General features: G+C 33.7%; 1 protein-coding gene and 1 pseudogene across 2 annotated transcripts in view; both read right to left on the bottom strand.

The window, feature by feature from the left end:
• Positions 1 to 21,837, bottom strand: part of KIF2A (kinesin family member 2A) — a 70,949-nt gene that overhangs the window by 14,289 nt on the left and 34,823 nt on the right. Inside the window, exons 4-16 of one of the 2 annotated variants that reach the window (XM_059916444.1) lie at positions 16,055 to 16,109; positions 14,934 to 15,056; positions 14,268 to 14,368; positions 12,399 to 12,494; positions 10,681 to 10,735; positions 10,126 to 10,288; positions 7,945 to 8,035; positions 7,782 to 7,845; positions 7,104 to 7,195; positions 6,596 to 6,738; positions 6,078 to 6,282; positions 5,224 to 5,334; positions 4,118 to 4,185 (exon numbers count right to left, since the gene is read on the bottom strand). In XM_059916444.1, coding sequence (XP_059772427.1) covers positions 4,118 to 4,185; positions 5,224 to 5,334; positions 6,078 to 6,282; positions 6,596 to 6,738; positions 7,104 to 7,195; positions 7,782 to 7,845; positions 7,945 to 8,035; positions 10,126 to 10,288; positions 10,681 to 10,735; positions 12,399 to 12,494; positions 14,268 to 14,368; positions 14,934 to 15,056; positions 16,055 to 16,109 — 1,367 coding nt within the window. The remainder of the gene's footprint in view (positions 1 to 4,117; positions 4,186 to 5,223; positions 5,335 to 6,077; positions 6,283 to 6,595; positions 6,739 to 7,103; positions 7,196 to 7,781; positions 7,846 to 7,944; positions 8,036 to 10,125; positions 10,289 to 10,680; positions 10,736 to 12,398; positions 12,495 to 14,267; positions 14,369 to 14,933; positions 15,057 to 16,054; positions 16,110 to 21,837) is intronic. The other variant, XM_059916445.1, reaches the window with a different exon arrangement.
• LOC132363628 (poly(A) polymerase alpha-like) lies at positions 18,046 to 20,802 on the bottom strand (annotated as a pseudogene).

The following is a 21,837-nucleotide window of genomic DNA, read 5'->3' as shown; positions in this document are numbered from 1 at the left end:
AGATCAAATCTAACTGAAATCTGTGGATATACTAAAGGTATGTTTAGCTGTGAAGCTTTAGGAATTTACTTAGGTATATAATTTTACAATTACTTCAAACATAACTACTGTGCATAACAAATTGAGAAATCAACAAAGTATGCAGATTCAGTATTTCAAAATAAATAAGAGACACTTGTTGCAACTAAATTGCTGAACAGAAAAATGCTAGCAATGTCACTTAGATCAATAAATGAATCACAGTCAAAAATCAGTTTTTTTTTGTTTTTGTTTTTGTTTTTGACCGCACCGTGCGTCACACGGGATCTCAGTTCCCTGACCGGGGATCGAACCTGCGCACCCTGCAGTGCTGCAGTGGAAGCGTGGAGTCTTAACCACTGGACCGCCAGGGAAGTCCCCCAAAATCAAAGAATTTAATACACTTTGCAGATTTGGTAGTTAGAAGGCTCAATTAAAATAGCTACATGTGAAATATTTCTTATCTATAAAGATTATAAGCTGTAAAGTTCTATCATTAAAAAAAGTTTACCCCTTAAACTTCAATTTACATATTTGGGAGAGGGTACACTTTTTAAGTCAAGAGGAGCCTTGTGATTTCCTTGCAGACAGAAAGAATGTAAACTTTTCATTTTAAATAAGACAGTTTATCCTTCAATGGTAAATATGCAAAGATGACATCATCCTTAAAAATATGAGGGGAAAAGGAAGCCTGAATTCTAAATCAACATTTTAAAGCAAATTAATAAAGTACATAAAAATGAAGATCATGCAGTATAACCACCACCTGCCAAACAAAATGAAAATGAAAAATAAAATGGCTCAGGACAGAAGAAGTATATGCTATGAAAGTAAATGCTATAAAACATTTATACATAGCACAATCCAAAAGAAACTATTAAAATAAACATCTTATGTATAGAATGAAGTAGACCTGGTAATTGAAGGAGAAAAGTCGTCATACTCATAAGAAGGAGAGAGATCAGGGCGACTGCCACTACCCTGTGAGAAGGGAATGTCTGATGGACTAATTCCAAACTCCTTTACTCTGCAGCACCAAAACAGCAACAAATTAAAAGAAAATGCTCTTGTAAAGACAGCAATGCACATTTCAAGTTTGCATTTAGTACTCAGTTTAATTTGTTTAGAAAAGGGTCAACGTTGTTATGACAATGTATTTACACAATCTTAAAAATAATCAATGTGAAGAGGCTTTTGAACCCCTCTGTTCTATTGACTCCCTACTCCATAGTCCTTCCTTTTCTCATGATCTTTCTAGAAGTTTAACGAGTCCATCACCTAAATTTGAAATGCCCTGTATTTAGCTACATGACCACTCATGTCTAATTTCCTTGTGTAGTCAATACCATGAATATTTTATTAGCATTAATGAGTCCTCAACACGCTTGCAGTCTTTTCAAACAGGACACAAGAGAATTAAGTCCTAATGGCATACACCGCTTATAATGAATTAACTTCTTTCCTATGCACCTAGAATGGTATTAGCTATAAAGCAATCCTTGAACAAACTGAGAAAACAGTCACTCAGATAATTTTCTGTGTTTGGTGATTCAGGTGACGAACCATGGTGAAAAAAATCCTTTAGCAATGGAATTTAAATTGCTTTTGCTAATGTCTCTAACAGTTATATTTAACTAAATCATGGCTTTTATGACCCAATTTTTGTGACTCCCTATGTCCTCTTTAGGCCAATCCCATTTCATAACAGTAGGCAATATTTATTAATTACTTCCTATATATCAGATATTATGATTAATATTTTTTAGACATTATATTATTTAATCATTATGACAATATTGTGATATTATCACCACTTTACAGATGAGAAATAGGTTCAGAGCAATAAAGTGTCTTACCCAAGTTCATTCAATGAGAATGTGGCATAACTGAGGTTCAAACCTAGCTGTGAGTACAAACCTTATGTTTAAACACTTCAGTATACTAACCATATTCTCTGTTTTTCTCATTACTTCTCTTAGGTTAAACTAAATGAAATTACTATTGTTATACATCAAAAATAGTCATATAGATCAAACTAATAATTTCTTTTACTTAGAATCCTTCTTTGACCTATTGGTAATATCTACTCTCAAAGGTTCAATACCAGATTCCTTTGCCTTTATCCTTTTGGAAAGCTTATTTACACACGTGCTGACAAACCTAAATTTCTAATACTGACTTAATAACTCTTTTTACTCCCAACCCCATTACTTATTCTTTCAGAATCTCCTAATTTAGATACCTATTAGCCCCTAAGCACACATTTTTCCTCTATTCAAAGCTCTCTTGCCCAACCTAAACTATTCTATATGCAGGAATTATATTCCTCAAATGAGCTATCACATGAGGTTGAAAATCTTTATTCCTAGAGATATGGAAATAAAAGACAGAATTATTTGTCCTAGATGGTTAGTAATGGTTGCAAATGAATCACATTACATGATAATAAATTAAAATATTTTACTTGGACCTAAATGAACTAGAGGAATAACCAGATACAGCATTTTCACATTAGGGGGATTCCTTTGCAGCCAGAAGTCTGAAGACATGGAGGGTTTTAATTCTACAACATGGCAATCATTTTATTACACTAAGCTGTTCCTCATCTCTCCCATGAACAATTCTGAAACAAGAAGCATTTTAAATTAATGAAAAAAACCCCAAAATACCAAAAATGTTCACTACAAAGAATGATTAAAAGTACTATAAAGGTTCATAGCTAGAATCTTATAATTCAAAGTTTAAAGGGTATTAAATTTAAAAATAAAGTTCAATTATTTTTAAAAGATATTATTTTTAATATCTTTACGAAAGGTCAATAATTTTATACTTTCCAACAGTTTTTATTGATGATTTTTAAAAATCTCTTTAGTTGAAGCAAAAGCAAAATACAAAAGAACAAAGCGTATGATCTCATTTATGTGAAGTTCAAATATAGCTACCTATATTGTTCAGGGATACATTCATAGGTAGTAAAACTATTTTTAAAAACAGAGAAAGAAAATTGAGAAATGTATTCCACAAAAGTCAGGACAATGGCTACCTTGGGGTAGAAATTAATGGATTTAGGCATGCTATTCAGGATTCGTGATCAGAAAGAGACACATGGGGAATTTTCTGGGGGACTGGAAATGTTTTATTTCCTGGTCTGATGACAGGAATTTTCACTTTGTAAATATTCGTTAAATTATTCACTTGTGTTTTGGGTACTTTTCTGTATGCGTATGTATTTCATACTTTAATGAAAGATTAAAAATAAAATTTCCATAGTGATTAAAACAAAAAAATAGTACAAATACTCATGTTTAGCAAAATTAAGAGATTCTCCACACTAGAAATGGAATACAAAGAGGAATTTTATCTCTAGGTTAAAAATCACAAATGCAGTATGTGATAATACAAATTTAAAACTATGTATATAGTCATTCAAAACAAGAGCAATGGGAACAAATCTCTGGAACAAATATAAACAGGCCTATTACAATCCAAAATTCCAAGGGCATTTTGTGACTATAAGGAATAAATTGCTTTAATAGTGTGTAACGCTTTTTGTCCTCTCATTTGTAATAATGCAGTGGTCTATTAAAGTTTGTAACACTATTGCCGTAAATAATAAAATGTAACCCATACAGAACACCAGAAAGAACTGTGCTATCACTACTTAAACCCTAGCTTCCCCATGTATAATATTTAAGATTATCAGAAATAATTTTCAGCATATGCAAAACAATTTAAGAAATACGGACTGGCTCCTGATACTCACTTACTTTTGAGTCTTAATATAATAATAAGAATTTTCATGATTTAAATATAGTAAAATATTATGAAATATAACTTGGTTAATGGAAAAATATAATCATGTTCTATGATTATAAGACCTATTCTACTAAAAATATGTCTTCCCAAATTACACAACACATTTCCAATTATTTTTAGAATATGACAAAATGATTCTAGACATCATTTCAATGAATAACATGCAAATTTTTTTTGAAAATGTAAAGAACAGTGCAGTAAGATTTACCCTATCAGATATTAAATCAAACCATATATTGTTCTATTCCCTTCAAACTTCAAAATAAATAACCATTTTTCATACCTATTTGCATATCTTAATGTATTGAGAGTATTTTCACAGGATGCCATGCCTGGAGAGATTGTGGCAATCTATGGGGGAAAAATGCAAAGGTAAAGAAAATGTTATAAATGATGACAATACTGACATATGGCTCAGTCAGGTCTAATTTTAATATGGTCATCTAAAAAAAGAGTTATTAATGATACCTTAGCTCCAAGATAATTCACTATCTCATACCCATAATCAAAGAATAATTATAAACTCCAGTTAAAATATAAACAACTCTGACGGCACCACAAAATGATCAAATATCAGGCAGAAAATGGAGGTCAACACCTAGAAGAAGGGAGTAACATTGAGTGACTGTCCGCCCCTACTTTTGATAACTTTTTTTGCCTAAGGGCAAACTCTGCTGCTGTCACACAGGACAACTAAAACTTCAATAGAAATCTGGAGTTTCACTGGTTAAACTAAAGGATGGAGTTTGGAGGTAGGCACCATAGCAGCTGCGAAGTGAAGTTTGTCCCAGAAGAGAAATAACCACAGAGGAAGAAACTCATATTCTACATATATATTTACACTACCCAAATCTCTGGCTGACCCCTGAACTAAGAGTACACACAAGGTTGACTGCAAGAAACATAGCTAAGTCTAAAAGAGCTAAACAGAGATTTCAAGGTCAGTTGATGCCCACAGCTGGGGGGGCAAGAGTTTGGAGTTCAGCTAAGTTAACTTCCAGCTAAAATAACAACAACAATAACAAAATCAATAATCTTTAGAAGAACATAACAGAATCCAGAGTGTCCATAAAATATTCATTCATAATGAAAATTATATAATCCAAAATTCTAGATATATGAAGAAATAGAAAAATGTGACCAATATGCAAGGAAAACAGAAATCAATGAAAACCAATCTCAAGAAGACTCAGATGTTGGAATTAGTAGAATGCATTATAACTACAATATAATCCTATCAGACTGGCAGGGACCACATTTTCAAGTATCACTATATCTCTCACAATAGACTTTAAATGACTGTCATTAATATTTTTTAAAATTTTTCCATATATACTACATAATTATTCATTTAAGATTAAAACAAAACAAACAAACAAACAAACTTACCATGCAGGTACGAGAGTTTTCACCTATGAATGAATCTCTTAACACCTGAGTGAGTTTACTTGCTCGGAAAGGAGTATGAGGTTTATTTCTACCTAAGGCTCTGATGCACTCCTGAAAATTAAGAAAGCAAATTTCACAGATTTTACTTCTTATAAAGAGTAATCTTAATGAACATATTTAAAACATCTCTTACCATAACCCTAACATTTAAGATCTAATCAGCTCTGAAAATTCTATTAAGAGGTTTACAGCATAGTAGAAATGTTCCCATAAATCCTAATTCAAGAAAATGAAATTTGGAAAACAAAAAAAACCCAATCCAAAAGACTACTTTATTAATTCCAAAAGATTCTTCTGGAGACTATGATTAGTGTTTAGAAGTAACAGGCAGTAGGATAACTGTAAAAAGTTAAACTTTTAAAGTGGTACTACAAAAGAAAAAAACAGAATGCTTTCTTTGCTTTGCTAGTCAAGGAAGATATATAATAGTGGCCTAACTTTTTGAAAGCCATTCCACATTTTTCTGAGAAACTTTCTTAGCTCAGTTTTGTGGTTTCTTGCCCTCCTTCAAGAAAAAAGACTGATTAATGAGTAAGGCCCTCTGGAATCTCCCTAAGCAGCGTAGGAATTGGCCTGCTAACTAACAGATCTTTATCTACCTTAAAAAGAATAAATAATGTGTGCAAAGAAAATTTCTGGGTACAATATAAATCTATAACTGCAAACATAAGCAACTAAATTTTGATAACCTCTCTTACTTATTAGAAAAAACAAATACTATAATTTTGTAACTGAGTAAACAAAAATGAAGTCAAAAGTAAAAGACTTTTCACAATTAAATGCACTTTATTTACCTTGAGTGCTAAAAGGCTTTTATTAATTTCAGCACCTTCAAGCCTAGTTTGCCTGTCTGCACTGGAAGTATCAGCTCCTCTTTCATTTCCAGCCAAATCGATGAGAGAAAATTTGCCATGTAGTTTTCCTTTCCTTCTAAGAATAATCTGAAACACTGCATGGCTCCGAGATGAATGTGCATTTGCAGATGTTTGACCGGATGTTCTACAATGTAATTAAGAACATTCTGATATGTAAAAAGTTCAATTTATATGTGCAAACCACAATATTTTCATTAAAAAAAAGAAAAAACTATTCAGTTTTTATTATTTAAATACAAAAGAGACATTCTGAATTAACAACACAAACATAACCAGATTACTACAATTTAATCTGGCATACTTCAAAAGTTTTTATGAATAATGATTTTTATGTCCAAAATGCGTTGAATAACATCCTTGCTTTGCTTTTGTTATATGCAAAGTATATAAAACTGATCATGAAACTGTTCCGCTTTCTTAATTAAAATGAGAGCTACCTGCAACTGTTGCCTATGTCAATGAGTTTCAGTACATCTTCAACACATTTGACCTCCCGTTCCTGTAATCCCACCACTTGAACCTGCTGTTTTCCATCTTCGAGCACTCTTAATTTTGTTTTCCTGTTTAGCAAGTCAAAAACCTAAAAAAAAAAAAGAAAGAAAGCTAGCTTTAAAAATAAAAAAAGAATAGTTCTATAAAAATGAGTCATTCAGAGTCTGAAAATTATTTCAGAGAATTCTAGTAATAATGTTATTAGAATAATAATGATCGATACTGAAGTTAAAGAGTTTCAAAGGGAATTTTTAAAAATCTCATACACAGAACTTTAACAAAATATTCCAAATACATATAACAATTATGTGGTGGCAATGACTGCCCAACAGTGTGAATGTTGCTGAACTTCTACACTTAAAAATGGTTAGAATGGTAAATTTTATGTTATGCATTTTTTAACCATAATTTAAAGAACTAAAAAACAAAATTTTTTTTTAAGTTTCCACTTACCTTACCACTATAAATTTCAAAAAAGGTTGCATACACTTGAAGTTCTAACTTCTTATAGTTTGGCTTCTTTAGCATTAAAAAAACATCTCGAGCTGTCAATAATTTCATATGGAGAAAATTTATTAAGATGCAACAAATATTGTTTTTAAAAAGCAATTCAAATTTTCTGTTTTAAAAAAGCAATTCAAATCAACTAATGTTTACCTAGAATGATAGTATCAATAATAAAAATGAAGATTAAAGTGGATATTAATTTTCCAAAAAAAAAAGTAGTAATAGTTTTTCTACATTTAAAGTTTAGAGGCCACTCTCCTTCATATCCAAGAAGAGAATGCTACTACTTATCTTTATAAATAGCATAAAATTATAGGCGGTCATAATAAGGTTACTTTCATAATCATACCAAATGGAAACTTTTCACAAAGCAGTTATTCAACAACAAACACTAAGCTCCAACAATGTGCCAGATTACAACACAAACATAATCAAGATTTTTGCCCCCAAAGCACAGTTCTTTTCAAAACAGTCCACTAATCTAAAACTGACACAATATATAGTAAGTATAGCATTAGTTACCCTTACTTAAAGTTCTGAACAATACTCCCAAATCTTATTTCCAAGCCACCTGAATAATATTCAAGAAGAATATTATGTATGATATGCAAAAAGGGGAGTTACCTGCTAATGCATAAATTCCTTTAGAACAGTCTTGGTTCTTTCCTGAAAAGTCACCTCCCATTGTCTATATGTTAAAAAGAAAATAGAATTTAGGTCTTAGAATTAAGATATAAGGAAAATAAACTGGCTTCATACCAGGATGTAACTGTAATGAATTACTTACATGAGTCTTTCCACTTCCAGTCTGCCCATAAGCAAAGCATGTAGCCATTCCCCTTTCAAATATAGTTTCCACTAGTGGTCTAGCTGTAAACCTTAAAAATAAAATGCACCAGTCAGAACATACAGTTAATATTTAAATTAAACAAATAAGCAATAAAACTAATATCAAGTGTTATTATAAGCAAATCTTACAACAAGATTTTTAACAAATCAGTGGGATCAACTGCGAGGCCACAACTGACCCCACTGATTTAAAATTTTAAATATCCATGTCCTAGAATTGCTTAAAGCTCTTTAAAGCATATTTTCAAGCAATAATTCCGAAATAGACAATGGCCACAATAATAATGGACAGGGAAAAAAAATCTGATAGTAACTGAGCTAAAGACATAATATATAGAAGACAGTAGGAAAGTTTTAAAAAATAACAACAAAATATGGTAATAGCAGCCAGACAAGTAGGACAGATCTGAAAACTAAAACCAAAACTAAAAACCCCAACCCAACCCAAAAAAAGTATCAAAGGTTTCAAGAGAAACAGAATGAAGAGTGGTAATCTCAATACAGAAAAGCTAGAGGGGAAAAAAAGTACAAAAACATTATCTAAACAAGTATAAAAGTGGTAAAATTTCCTTGAATGTGAGTAAGTAAATATAAATTATGCTTATAAGACAATGAATTCTGAGTTGATAGTCTTGATTCAGGAAAAGGATGCCCAAATATTATGTATGGGTATAATCATTGCTGGAGTTAAAATGAAAAGGTAGGGAGGGACAAAAAAATACTTCATTGAGCAGAGCCCTAAAAGCATGATAGAAAACAAATCTACTTTTTGCACAGGCTTCAAAAGAATATATGTAGAACACTTTATACAGCTCTATTGATTTTTTTTTTTTAAAGGCACAACTGTAGAAAGTACAGAACAAAAGGAGCAGAAAAAAGTTCTAATCAGAAAGAACTGGAAATGAGTCTGAAGAGTGATCAGACAAAAAAAAAAAGCCTAACTTCTCAATCCATAAAAGTTAAGGATAAGAGAAAGGGGAGAGAATCAATATTGGTAAAATTAAGAAGCATAAATACAGGGTGAAACACAAAATGTTTACTAAATCTAGCACATACACAGAAACATACTTTTATTTATAGTGATTTCTTGAAAATGATTATAAAAGTCAGACAGACATATTTTATGAGTCAGGAGTGGAAGCAGAGAAGGGAGTGAGGGGGGAGGACAGGACTCAGTTCTCAAAAAGGTAAAAAATACACAATTTATAATTATAATTCCCTTTTAAAACAAATTTTTCACAATACCTCTATCTAGCATTCACATGTTCTTTAGTTTTGTCCTCTTTCTTTACAGCTGAACTCCCAGTTTACTGGCTTAAGACCAGTGGAGTTGGTCTTATCTCATTTATAACATCTTCAATTCTTAGGATTCTTATTAACCCTTTAACTTTCTGTTTTCCAGTCAAATTTATAAAATAAAAGGGCAATGAAACATAGCATTCAAGTAACTGCCGAGACAATTTAATATAGACTGAAACAACAATGCTGCTAAAGCTGACCTGTTAAATAATGAGAAGTAAATGTTTACAAACTATGTATAAAAATCTAAATTTGGATAGAAATGTGGGATATCAATGCATAATACATGTAAGTTTGAGTTGTTTGTAAGTTGAACATGTGAACATACAAGAATTTCATGTACTAAAACTATTCCAAAGCTTAGAGATGATAAAACTAGGGAAATGCAAGTAGATTTACAGAACTTTTTTTTCCTTAAGTGGCCATACGTGCTAAATAAAGATTTAGACAAATAAGTGACTGATGTGTAACAGTTATTTCAAATTTCTTCACTACTGCAGAGATCAAAAAGCAAAAAATAGCCACATCCCATCTCTAGAGGTACAGAAAATGTTTTCTAGAAATTTCTTATCCATACATATGGTGTGTTATATAGTTTATAAGTTAATCATTAATGAAAACTGATTTGGGGAGCATTAAAGAAAACAAGTGTTAAAATTCATTATCGTGTTTATTAAATATTCTTATTTGTTTAAACTCAGGGGGAAAGAAAAGGATACTACACCTCTGGAGAGATATGCCAAGATCAACGTAAGTTTCAGTGGTGGTGGTGAACACACAGTATAAGAACAAAATTCTGATTTAAAACAAATTTACCTACCTGTAAACCATTTCATTAGGAGCAGAGTCATCAAAGGCATAATCAAAACGAAATGTTTGGTTTTCTAGGTACCTTGTTAAATCTACTTTTTGTTTTGGTTCATGTACCATCACAACATCTTTACTAGGGATTGTGATTACATCAAGATCTTTCATTTGAGTTTCTAAAAGAATAAATGAAAATCAGTGCCCAGTAATTTTCACAGTATTTGAATTAATGCACAAAAATTATTTTAAGTAGTAAGAATTTCGATAAAAGCAGTAAGTCCTGTAAATATAAATATCCCATAAATACGCCATTCAAGTAAACAGAATATTTCAACAACAAAGTAAAACAAAAAAAAGAAAAATCAAGATTTCTGTAAAGCCAGGAATGGCAAAGATTCTTAGAGCAGTAACACATCAACGGACCTAACCATAGAAATCTGCATAATGGTTATGTACAAATGAAATGATTTACGTTTAACTCTTCCAAACCAATTTGATTTCTGCTATTAACAAAATAAATTGCAAACAGGTCAAAAATCAATCCTTGATTAGAGCTCAATAAGCATACCTTTTTTATTGAGTGGTCGTTTTCTTACACAAACACATATCCTATGTTCATCAATCTAGAAATAAAATATTTTTTTCCAGTGATTATCAGTGGTATATAAAACACTGAAAAGTTAATTATGCAATATTTCCTCCCACGGTTTTAGAAATTTATGCATAGCATAAATAGGATAAGTAAGCTTAAAAAACAAATTAGCTTGCAGAAATTTTAATAGTCATCAGACACAATTATTTCAAAAATTCTTATAATGGAAACTCGCTTATTTTGTCATTTGGTAAACCACTAGGAAATAACTTTGTAGAGGACACTACCACTCTTAGTAGCAATAGGTTCATGTTAATAAGCTACCTTATTCACTTCAAGATGTGCTGTATACAACAAAAGTAAAATTTCCTACCAAGTGGCATATTTTCAGATAGATTATAGGGAAAATTGTTGGCAAAGATAACTAGCTGTAGACAAGAAACACAGTTCTCAGAAGATTACTGGCCAAAATAATTTGAATAATTTTATAATATGCCAATTCTTAGACATTAATATTTTTTCATAAAACTAATGTTCCCAATACTTGCCTTCTTATGATATTTAATATAAAGCAGGAATTGGCAAAGTACAGCCTGAAAGCCTAATCCAAGCCATTACCCACTTTTGTAAAGTTTTACTGAAACAGCCATACCTATTCATTTATGTATTGTCTATGGCTGCTTTTCATACTACAAAGGCAGAATTGAGTAGTTGTAACAAAGACCATATGGTTCAAAGCCAAAAATATCAGGCCCTTTTCAGAAAAAGTTTTCCAGTCACTGTCGTAAAGTATGAGCTCAGATGTAGGTTAAACAAATGAAAGGGTAGCAAGGAGTAAAATATATGAGATGCAAATGTTATGAACTACTCTATTAAATCGTATGTAGTACACCTGCCTTAACACAGGCATTACAATCTATAATGTATTCTGTATACACTAGGATTATTAATTATTATTAATAATCAGATGGATTATTTTTCATAAATACAAATTACTCACAAAAGTATTCCCTGTCCAACAAATTCCCATTCTTCAATAGGAAAGGAGTTGCATAAGACAGCAGAACATTCTTCAAGCACTAGATTTCTGGTTTACAGCAGTCCTCAACAACCATCACTTATTGTTAAAAGCCAGAGTAACAATTATTTAAAAATAACAAATTAATTAGTAGTAAGTTGGAATGATGGTGGGATCTACAGCCCAAGCCAAGAGGAAACAACCTTGGGATTGAGATAAAATTATAAGTGACGGTCAGAAAGGAAACTGGGTCTTCTGACATCATCCTTGACTGTTGCTCTGTCCTACCAAGGACACAGAGGCTTTGCTTTGAAGTGGATTATCTTTGTGAGAAGCATGTCTAACATATCAAATTATGGGAAATAATGAGAAAATAAGGGTAAGTGTGGGTGGTTTCTTTCTTTCTTTCTTCGGATGCATCATGTGGCTTGTGGGATCTTAGTTCCCAGACCAGCGACTGAACCCGAGCCTTTGGCAGTAAGAGCTCAGAGTCCTAACCACTGGACCACCAGGGAATTCCCAATGGTTTCTTGATCTTCTCAAAATATGGAGAAGGAGTACCCATAAAGAGAGAAAAAATTACAGAGCTAAATCCAGTATTAACTTAGGGGGTATCAAACATGTTTTTATTTACAGCATAAAAAGTTCCAGAGCAACTGTTTACAAAGAATCTTACAGGATCTGCTGTTGTTAATGGTCTATAATCCAAACTTCCTCTAAAGTCTCTGATCATACACATAATTTCATAATTTGGGTTTGTAGCATCAACATCCTGTAAGAAGACAGAGAATTCATCATTTATTATAATTACAATACTGTAGTATTTGTTGCGTTTATGTTATATATGGTTTGAAAATTAAAATTAAATAGGTTTTGTCATTTGTAACAGCCAAGCCCAAACTCAAACCTGAGATGTGATATAGTTTCAGAGTTCAAGATTAATAGTATGCCTAGGAATCACTTTCATATTAAAAACACAATTCTGTTAGTCAACATGCATTCTGTTAACTCCAAACCAAATACTCCTTATTAAAGCCACCTTTGACCTATTTCAAATATGTTATACGTATACCTTAATTATCCTAGAAAATTGAGCAAAACAAAAACAGTGCTCATCCTAAACATCAATAAAGAACTCTAGAAAAGCTGAAATTCTTAGAAAAATACATTTAATCAGATTCTTCTTCCCAATTCCTAATTCAGTGTTTCAGCAAAGTAGAACTATGGATTCATCTATGTTCACTTCCTATTATTACTGACTCTCTAAAAAAAACTAAGGCATGGTATAATACAGCCCCAAATCAATAGGACATAGAATTTAAAGGAATCCAAAGCCAAGATAATTTTTTAAATCTTTAAAATTCAAATTACTGCATGCTAACTACAATTTACTTTTTTGCTTCAAAACTGAGAAAATTCAGATTAAGATACAAATAGCAACGGTTAACAGCCTCTCCTAGCTATGAGTATAAATTATTAAACATTTTAGGTCAGGTTCTTTTCCCCATATACTATATGCAGACTTGCTTTGAGTACAACGAAATTTCAAAACTGTTAATGTAACATACTTTCAATTAACCTTTTGGGAAATAACACCAACTATGTCAACTGAGAAGCAGAATGTAAAGAAGAGGTCACAAAGAGATGTAAAAATATTATGAAGTACCCACAGGAAACACCAGGTGGCATCTGTACTAAGTATCAGTAGATACAAGCATTATTCATTTCAAAACCCAACTGGTCATTCTCAGGTCACTTTCAGATATAAGTTGATTTATTCAGGCTGAATATTATACTGATTCCACAATTCCACAACACAACATCTTTATGATTAAGGGCATTTGAACATACTCCTAAATAAGGAAACAATCCTGATATTTTATTACAGGAAACAAGTTCTGAGAATATAATAGATACAATACAAGCACAATGCAGGAATTATTTGTACAATAGCAGAATTTCTAATATGTGAAGACCTGTAGAGAGATAAAAGACCAGTCTTCTATGCAACTTTTCCATTGCTAGTAAAGTTTTGCTACTATCTAAAGGAAATGTGAGAAGAGGGGCACATCAGAGATACTCTCAACATCTAGTATAAATCAACACACAACGAATTTCCACCCTTTCATTGTGATATGCTGAACTTATTAACCATGGAAAAACAATAAAATGGATAGTATAACCATATACCTTAACTTGATGTTTTTCTGAATGTATTTTTAGTCCTTTTTAAAAAGCCAAAATCCTATTATTCTCGATGTTATACATCCATTAGAATTCTGTAACACAATGGCTTACTATTCAAAAAGGAACAAGCTTTAGGACTAACACGTACGCACTAAAACTTGAAAGGTTCATGTAGTAAAAAATCTGTTATGATAACTTATTTCCCCAAGAGTTTATATTATTCCTCAATATCAATTTAAGGAACTATATTGAAATCTTTAAATGAATGCCTCAATTATTTTTTCATAAGCCAATCACTTTCACTGACACAGTCTAATCTTTTGTTGGTGCATAAACAAAATATGTTTCTGTTACAAACCTGGGCTCTTTTTTCTCTAAGTTCTTGCTGTTGTAGTCTCCTTTTTTCCCGTTTTTCTTGCAATTTCTCTACTTCTTTCACACAATTAGATTTTCTACGTGCTGGAAGAAACAGATGAGCTGTAGAAGCCTAGTTTTCTTTTTAGAGTACCATACTTATACACAAAAATTTTATGTATGAAATTTTACCACACACACCAAAAAAAGGTACACAGTGACAAAACATGCCTATGACAAATATGTGAACTTTACTTATGAGCTGCTTTAACAAAGCTAGGAACAGGACAATATACAAATAAGAGTCATGAAAAATGACTCTGACATACTGATACATGTCATCTCTTGGTTTAGAATCAAAGATCTTTGAATTGGAAAGGATCAAGAAGCATAAGAATTTCTTTTATAACATCTGTCAAAATTATCTGGCCATAATTTTAAATTCAAAGCAACTGAAACATTGTTATAGTTTTATATTTATAAATTGTTTCCTCCAAAACATACATTTAAAAACCCAATTAACAGACTAGACTAACAACAAAAAAAATTTTCCACAATGGTAAAAATAAAATCTGCAATTAAGTTTGCAATTTGGGGACTTATAAAGTTGACCAAGAGAAAATACATGTATGCCTAAAATGACTGAATCCTTGATACATGATTTACATACAAGGGGGTCCAAATTCCTTTTTTGCAGCTTGAACTGGAGATATATCTGAAACACTACCATTCTGTTGTGCAGAGGAAGACTGTTCAGGAAGTTGACTAGGCCGCGCACGTGCAGAACCAACCACTGAAAGTGAAACAAAATTTTAAAATATACGTAATAATCAATTCTGTTCAATAAACAAAACTCAATCTGAATAATTTATAAAAACCAAAGCCAAGCTTGATTTTAAATAATAATTTTTAAAAAGTAAGTGTGCAAAATACAGATTTTATACACATTCTCATTTTGAAAAACTTACACAATTCAGAAATACAGCAAGTAAAAACGTAAAAGTCCTTCAACCCTCCTTTTGTTCTAAATCCCACTCTTTGCTTGTCAAATATGCAAATCATCAACAGAGAATTTCCCACTGTGGATGTTACAAAAGTGGAAAAAGCAATATTAAGTTAAATATAAATATCACATTTTACAAAGAAATATAAATTTTCACAAGACTCAAAGAATAGTGCTGAAAGTGCAGGGCTTTCCCTCTACCTCCAATCTTTCCTCTAATACCTACACCTGTCCTGCCTCACCATCCATACATACAGACGAAACATCCCTATGAGAAAGGACCATTCTGAACTGCTGACCATTCTGAACAGTAGAAAAGAAATTAATTGTGCTTTATATCACCTAGCTGAAAACATATGAGAGACCTGAAATTAACTGCAATTGATACCTGTTTGACTTGTCTTCAAAGTTACCCATGACACTTTTTGAAAGTTTGTTAGCCAGAAAATAATGTAAAAATGTCACAATGATTAAATTTACCCTTGTGAAATCAATTAACCGACTACTTCCCCATTCGTTTCTTTCTCATAATACTCTCCTCAAATCTGAAAAATTATTGGGTAAATAAGACACCTCAAAATGGCATGAATCATGGAGTTTCACATTCATCACATACCTTTATAAATCATTTTCTTTATACCACTGACATTATTGTGTTGGGAAATCAAGATGATATCAATCTTAAAATTAGCCATGCAAAGTTTAAATGAATAATAATGTCAAGGGTAATATTTACTTTTGATTTACCTTGTCAGGGCAATAGGCAAAATTAATAGGTAAATTTTTACCTCTATTATCTCTTGGAGGAGGATCATTCTTAATAGAAGCCACAGTCCGTCGATTCTATAAAAGAGAAAATGTTCATTTTACTTTCTCTCTTTACTCCTCATATATACATCTATCATAATCAGCTTCCTTTATTTTTATTTATCTATTTTTTTGCTGTTTTTTTTTTTTTATTGTGGTTTCAATGGAGAAATACATCATCTGCTCACAAAATAGCTCTTGAAAAATACAAGGAGTACAGATACTATAAAACAAAGCAAACTCCAGTCAGGAGACACTACGTACATTATGCGAAAGCAACAGTCTGATCTCCAAGTTATGAAAACTAGAATTAAAATGTCACTACACAGAAAAGGTCCAAGTTCCCAGCTTGGCAAAACTTGGGTGCAGTTACATGAAATGTTTAATAAACTGAATTCTTTTTCCCCAATGTGTAAACAAAATGACAAGACTAAATCTGTACCTGGCAATTTCAATCTAACTCTGAAGCTACACAGAACACACAGACACCTTGTAGACTTCACCTGTTAGTCTGACCATCTTTTCTTCTTAGGTGGTAGGAGGAAGGGCAAGGTGACTGTGCAGAGCAAAGATGTGGGACGTAGAAGTACTGTATACTAGACATTACAAAGTATGGTGAAAAGAAAACCGCAATTAATGCATAGTCTAAGGGGGAAAAGACTACACTCCAACTTTGGAAAATTAATTTAGAAGGATGGGGAAGAGTTTAAGTAATTGCAGTTTAACATGAAAAATGCACGTGTGCTAGAACGGAGCACAATGGAGGATTCATAAACATGCTCACCAGAAAAATCTGTTAGGTTTGCTTTGTCCAGATTAAGAAAGAATAACTAAGCTTAACATCTGGCATCCCTCATATTCTGTAAAGATGAATGCTCTGCTGCTTACTTATGTGGAATTATTTATTGATAGGATAAAACAAAATGAAAAAAGGAGTAGCGAGCTGACTAGATGTCAAGTGCTTGCTAGAAATGATTTTTAAATGTTTCTACATGTAAAATTTACTAACAAATTTTAGTCAACCATTTAAAAATAAAAATTTGTTTAAAATTCTTGGAGAAAATGCCTTTTTGCCCACATGTTTCAAATTGAAAATCAACTTTACTATAGACAGGAGTTCTGTGGAGTGTACAAAATTCCTCATATTTAGAGATCAAATGGCCATCCAAGACAGATATCATGTTTCACAGGCATTATTTTCAGTCACCCTAAAATTTCAGCCATGGGACCAAAATCTAGTGTTCTGTGCCATGTGGTCACTGGTTTCACATCATGGCTTAAGAAAATACTGGCATTTTGTTTTTTATGAAAGAAGTCCTACCTTATGCATACAAGCAAAAAGGGGAAAAGAAAAAGAACAGGGAGGGAGCAAAACCTTTGTTTCAAAGACAAGATACTGAAGGCAAAAGAATGTGGAGCTTTAACAAGCTCAAAGAAAAATATTCGCTGGCTGATCACTGATTTGTATGCACTCTAAACAATTCTATAAATAAAACCAATAGAGCATTTCTTAATCATGACCCCATCAAAATGAAGTATCTCCTAATTATTCTTTCAATGTCAAATATATACCCTAGAGTTGACATTTCATTTTTAAAGGTTACAGCTACCTCATAGGGACTGAACTAGATGTATCCTTATCCTTTCTCTGAAGTACAACAGTACACCACTGCACAATGGCATCCAATTTGAAAACTAATGGTAAAGGAAATTCTTCAGGAAAAAATGAAAATCTATCAAGCTGAAAATCTAAAATTAGTTCTACTTTCTAATAAAAAGAAAATACATAAAAGTGCATAATCAGAATAAGGAATTCTTATGCCAGCTTGTACTGCAAATTTTCCAAACAATGCAGCAAACATAAACCCAGTCCAGATGTCAATTATGAATACAAATACAGCTTGAGGTTTTTTGCTTTTTTTTTTAAAGGCAGTAATTTTTTGAAATAGTTAATGCAACTGTTGCTAACACAATAATCACAGTACTCCTGGCTTCACATACTAAACTGGACTTCTGATCAAGTGCTGATTAGCCCAGTAAGGGAGGTCACAAAAAAAAACCTAAATCCATTTTCAGTCATGTCTGGTCTTGTACCCTCCATTCTCCTTTTTTAGCATTTGAAGACAACAGGTTGAGTTGGCAGATATTGTTTATGGACCCCTGAGGTTGTTTTTACCAATTCAATCTCAGTTTTACTGAATTCCTGATAACAGGAATAGGATTTGCAGGGAGAGCAGGGATATCAGAAAGGTCTGTACTGGATGTTTTCTGAGAGGCCAACAGAGAAGCCACTGTCTGAATGGTTTCCTTTTTTTTTTTTTTTTTAATAAATTTATTTATTTTTTATTTTTGGCTGCGTTGGGTCTTTGTTGCTGTTTACAGGCTTTCTCTAGCTGCAGTGAGCGGGGGCTACTCTTCACTGCGGTGCGTGGGCTTCTCATTGCGGTGGCTTCTCTTGTTGCGGAACATGGGCTCTAGGCGCACAGGCTTCAGTAGTTGTGGCTCGCGGGCTCTAGCGCACAGGCTCAGTAGTTGTGGCACACGGGCTTAGTTGCTCTGCGCATGTGGGATCTTCCCGGACCAGGGCTCGAACCGGTGCCCCCTGCATTGGCAGGCAGATTCTTAACCACTGTGCCACCAGGGAAGCCCACTCTGAATGGTTTCTGATTGAGTTGTACTTGTCTCTGTATCAAGTTGTTCCTTTGTTTCTGTTTTATCATGTCCACTCAAAGCAAAACAGCATCTTCACTTGTCTCATCCTCTTCTGTTTTGGTTTTCTTGGGACTCTCTTCTTTATGAGGTGAGAATGTCCTCTTGACTCCTACTATAGGATTAGGTGTCTTTGTTGCTGCATTTCCTGAAGGTCTTGGTGGTGGGTTTACCAGACGTGTTGAAGAAACAACTCTGGAGACCGTAGGCTTTGGTGGTGATGAAATGGCTGGTTGTGTGGCAGTCTGAGGAATGCTTTCACTCGATGTACCCCCTGAGCTTTCACTGGTATTTACCTGTGGCACAGAAACTTCAGTAGCCTGTATGCTGGTCCCAGATGCTGCTGTTACAGCTGGAGCAGGACTGTTGCTGCCCTGAGAACTGCCGGAACTGTTCAATGGACTGGCCTTCACAGCACTGGTAGGTGAAGGCAGAGATGTGCTGTTATCACTGTCCATAGACAAGTCGAGGCTGCTGCCATTCAGAGGTGTCAACCTGACACCTTTTGTTGAACACTTTTTCTTTTTCTGAAGCACATGATTAGGCAGTAGTTGATGGAGTTGCTTTCTTCTTACATGCACTGCAGCAATTTTCATGTCCACCTCAAACATCTTGCTGTTTATTGCTTGCCTATAAAGACTGAATATCGTAGGTGAGACCAACACTGAGATTTTCAGAGTTTTCTGTTTTTTTAAACAATAACCCAATCACCCACATTGTGCAAAATTCTTGTCAGGATTTTCTTTGGGTGCTGGAAATGTCTGGGGATTCACATGAGCCAGTGTAATAAATTCATTCTCCAAACTTCCAACCAGGATTCGGATTTTTGATTCCACCAAGCCCACCCATTTTAGGCATTGTTTTTCAGTTGGTGCACTTCCTAAAGTACAATATAATGCTTGTTCTTTTGAAAGAAGTTGGAGCTTCAAAAAGTTTGGACCACTCTGCCTTACTCAGCAAAATTTCATCTGTGATAGCAAGACCTTGTTTAAATTCCTCAACCATGACCGTCCATGTTGAAACGGACACATTGTACATGGAGTTCTGTTGTGGGTATGGTAGTGTAATTATAGGCATAAGATGGTACCTATCACTGGGGTTTACCCTTGGGTCCCATACCGGCAAATTAAGATTGCATTCTTCAGGCTGTTTCAATAGGACTGGATTTGGCCATTCCCATTGAGAAAATACCAAGAAAAATTTATGTACAAGAGTTGATGCTACTGCATTTGGATAAAGCTGGCAAGTTCTTGCTACTAGCATAGCCCAGGAAACACCACCGAGGAAACCTAATATATTGGAATAGATGTTGTGGCGTTTGGCCCCCAGTTTGATAGCTCTCAGGGTTAACCTGAAGTTGTCAATGTTTGGTACTAGATGTAAAATTTCATCAGTTACCCTGCAACCGTTAAGACTTCCTGTGCATCTTATATCTAAATTTTTAAGCAGACTGTCATCTCTTAAGTCCAAGTCTTCTGGAATAGTCTGCAGTGCTAATCTTGCAAACAAAATATCAATCTCTATCCCATCAAAACACAGTTTGATAACTGGTACAAATGCCTCTTCAACAGCTCTTAAATCTTTTACTTCTTCCTGTAATTTCAACTTATCATAGAATGAGGTGAAAAAGTCACTTCGATCAACATGTCTTGGTGCAACACACAACACATCAATATCGGCACCTTCTGTATATACTCCTAATCTACAAGATCCAAATGTAAAACTTTTTCCACCAACCTTTTCAATTACAGATTGTGGAAGAGTCTTGCTTTCACTGATTTCTCATATCCACTCTTTTACCAGGTTATTTAATTTTCCCAAAATTAAAGTCCTCTTCCTCTTCAAAAAGAAAGTTCCTCTTCCTCTTCAGAAACACCAGAGGGCTTCAGAGTCTCAGTTTCTGTGTAAGCAGGGAGTCAGTCTCCTTGGGGGCTGCTAAGTTGATGGGAGAGGTAATGCCACAGTGCTTCTGTGGCGGCTGTGTCTGTGGTGATCCCTGCGTTGTAACTGGAAATGGCATCGTCTCCTGCACTGGCACCGCCCAGTCACTCCCCCCCACACACCCCCAAAACCGCTGCCATCCTGGGCAAGATCCACTGAGGCGGGGTGGGGGGATGTTTAAGCACTTCTCCTCCTTCCCCTTCGTCCTAACATGGCCTCAGCTTCCTTTAATTAAACATAAGTAGGTAGACATACAATAATATAAAACTAAATGAAAAAAAGGGAAAAAATGACGAAAAACTAAAATTATCTTCTGATAAACTACCACTAGTGCCATCAATATTCAAGTTTTTTTAATATGAGTATCCCGCCACTGCCCCAAAATATTCAGGAATGAAAACGAGCCAGGCACTGTTCTAAGGACCTTATATGTATTAATCCATTTAATCTTCACAACAACCCTATGACATCATTATTATTGCTATTCTGGTTTCACAGATGAGGAAAGTGAAGCAAAGAAGGATTAAGTAATTTCATTAAAGTGTGTGTTTTTTAATCATCATGCTATCCTGCCAAAATCATGTAATACATTTCATCTCTGGATGTCAGGGGTAAATAACAAAATACTAGTTTTAGACAACTTACAGCCCATTGTTAAACTGAAACATCAAAATACTATGAAATGCACACTGTCGGTTTTTACTAAAAGGTTTCATTAGACTTTCAAAGACTTCAACACTGCATAGATAGGGCAGCAAGTTTTTGGTCCTATTATTTATTTACCAAGACTTTATTTTATTCACCTAAAAAAAAGCTATCAAATAATGCCGTGGGTCTCAATGCTAACTGCACATTCAAATCAGATGGGTACTGTTAAAAGGATGTTGATGCTAGGGCCACCCTTTTTTTTTTTTTTTAAATCTATCTATCTATCTATCTATTTATTTTATGGCTGCATTGGGTCTTCATTGCTGTGCACGGGCGGGCTTTCTCTAGTTGCGGAGAGCGGGGGCTACTCTTCGCTGCAGCGCATGGGCTTCTCATTGTGGTGGCTTCCCCTGTTGTACAGCATGGGCTCTAGGCACGCGGGCTTCAGTAGTTGTGGCACATGGGC

The sequence above is a fragment of the Balaenoptera ricei genome, chromosome 3, assembly GCF_028023285.1.
Source record: "Balaenoptera ricei isolate mBalRic1 chromosome 3, mBalRic1.hap2, whole genome shotgun sequence".
Lineage (NCBI taxonomy): Eukaryota > Metazoa > Chordata > Mammalia > Artiodactyla > Balaenopteridae > Balaenoptera > Balaenoptera ricei.
This window is presented reverse-complemented; position numbering and strand designations above follow the sequence as displayed.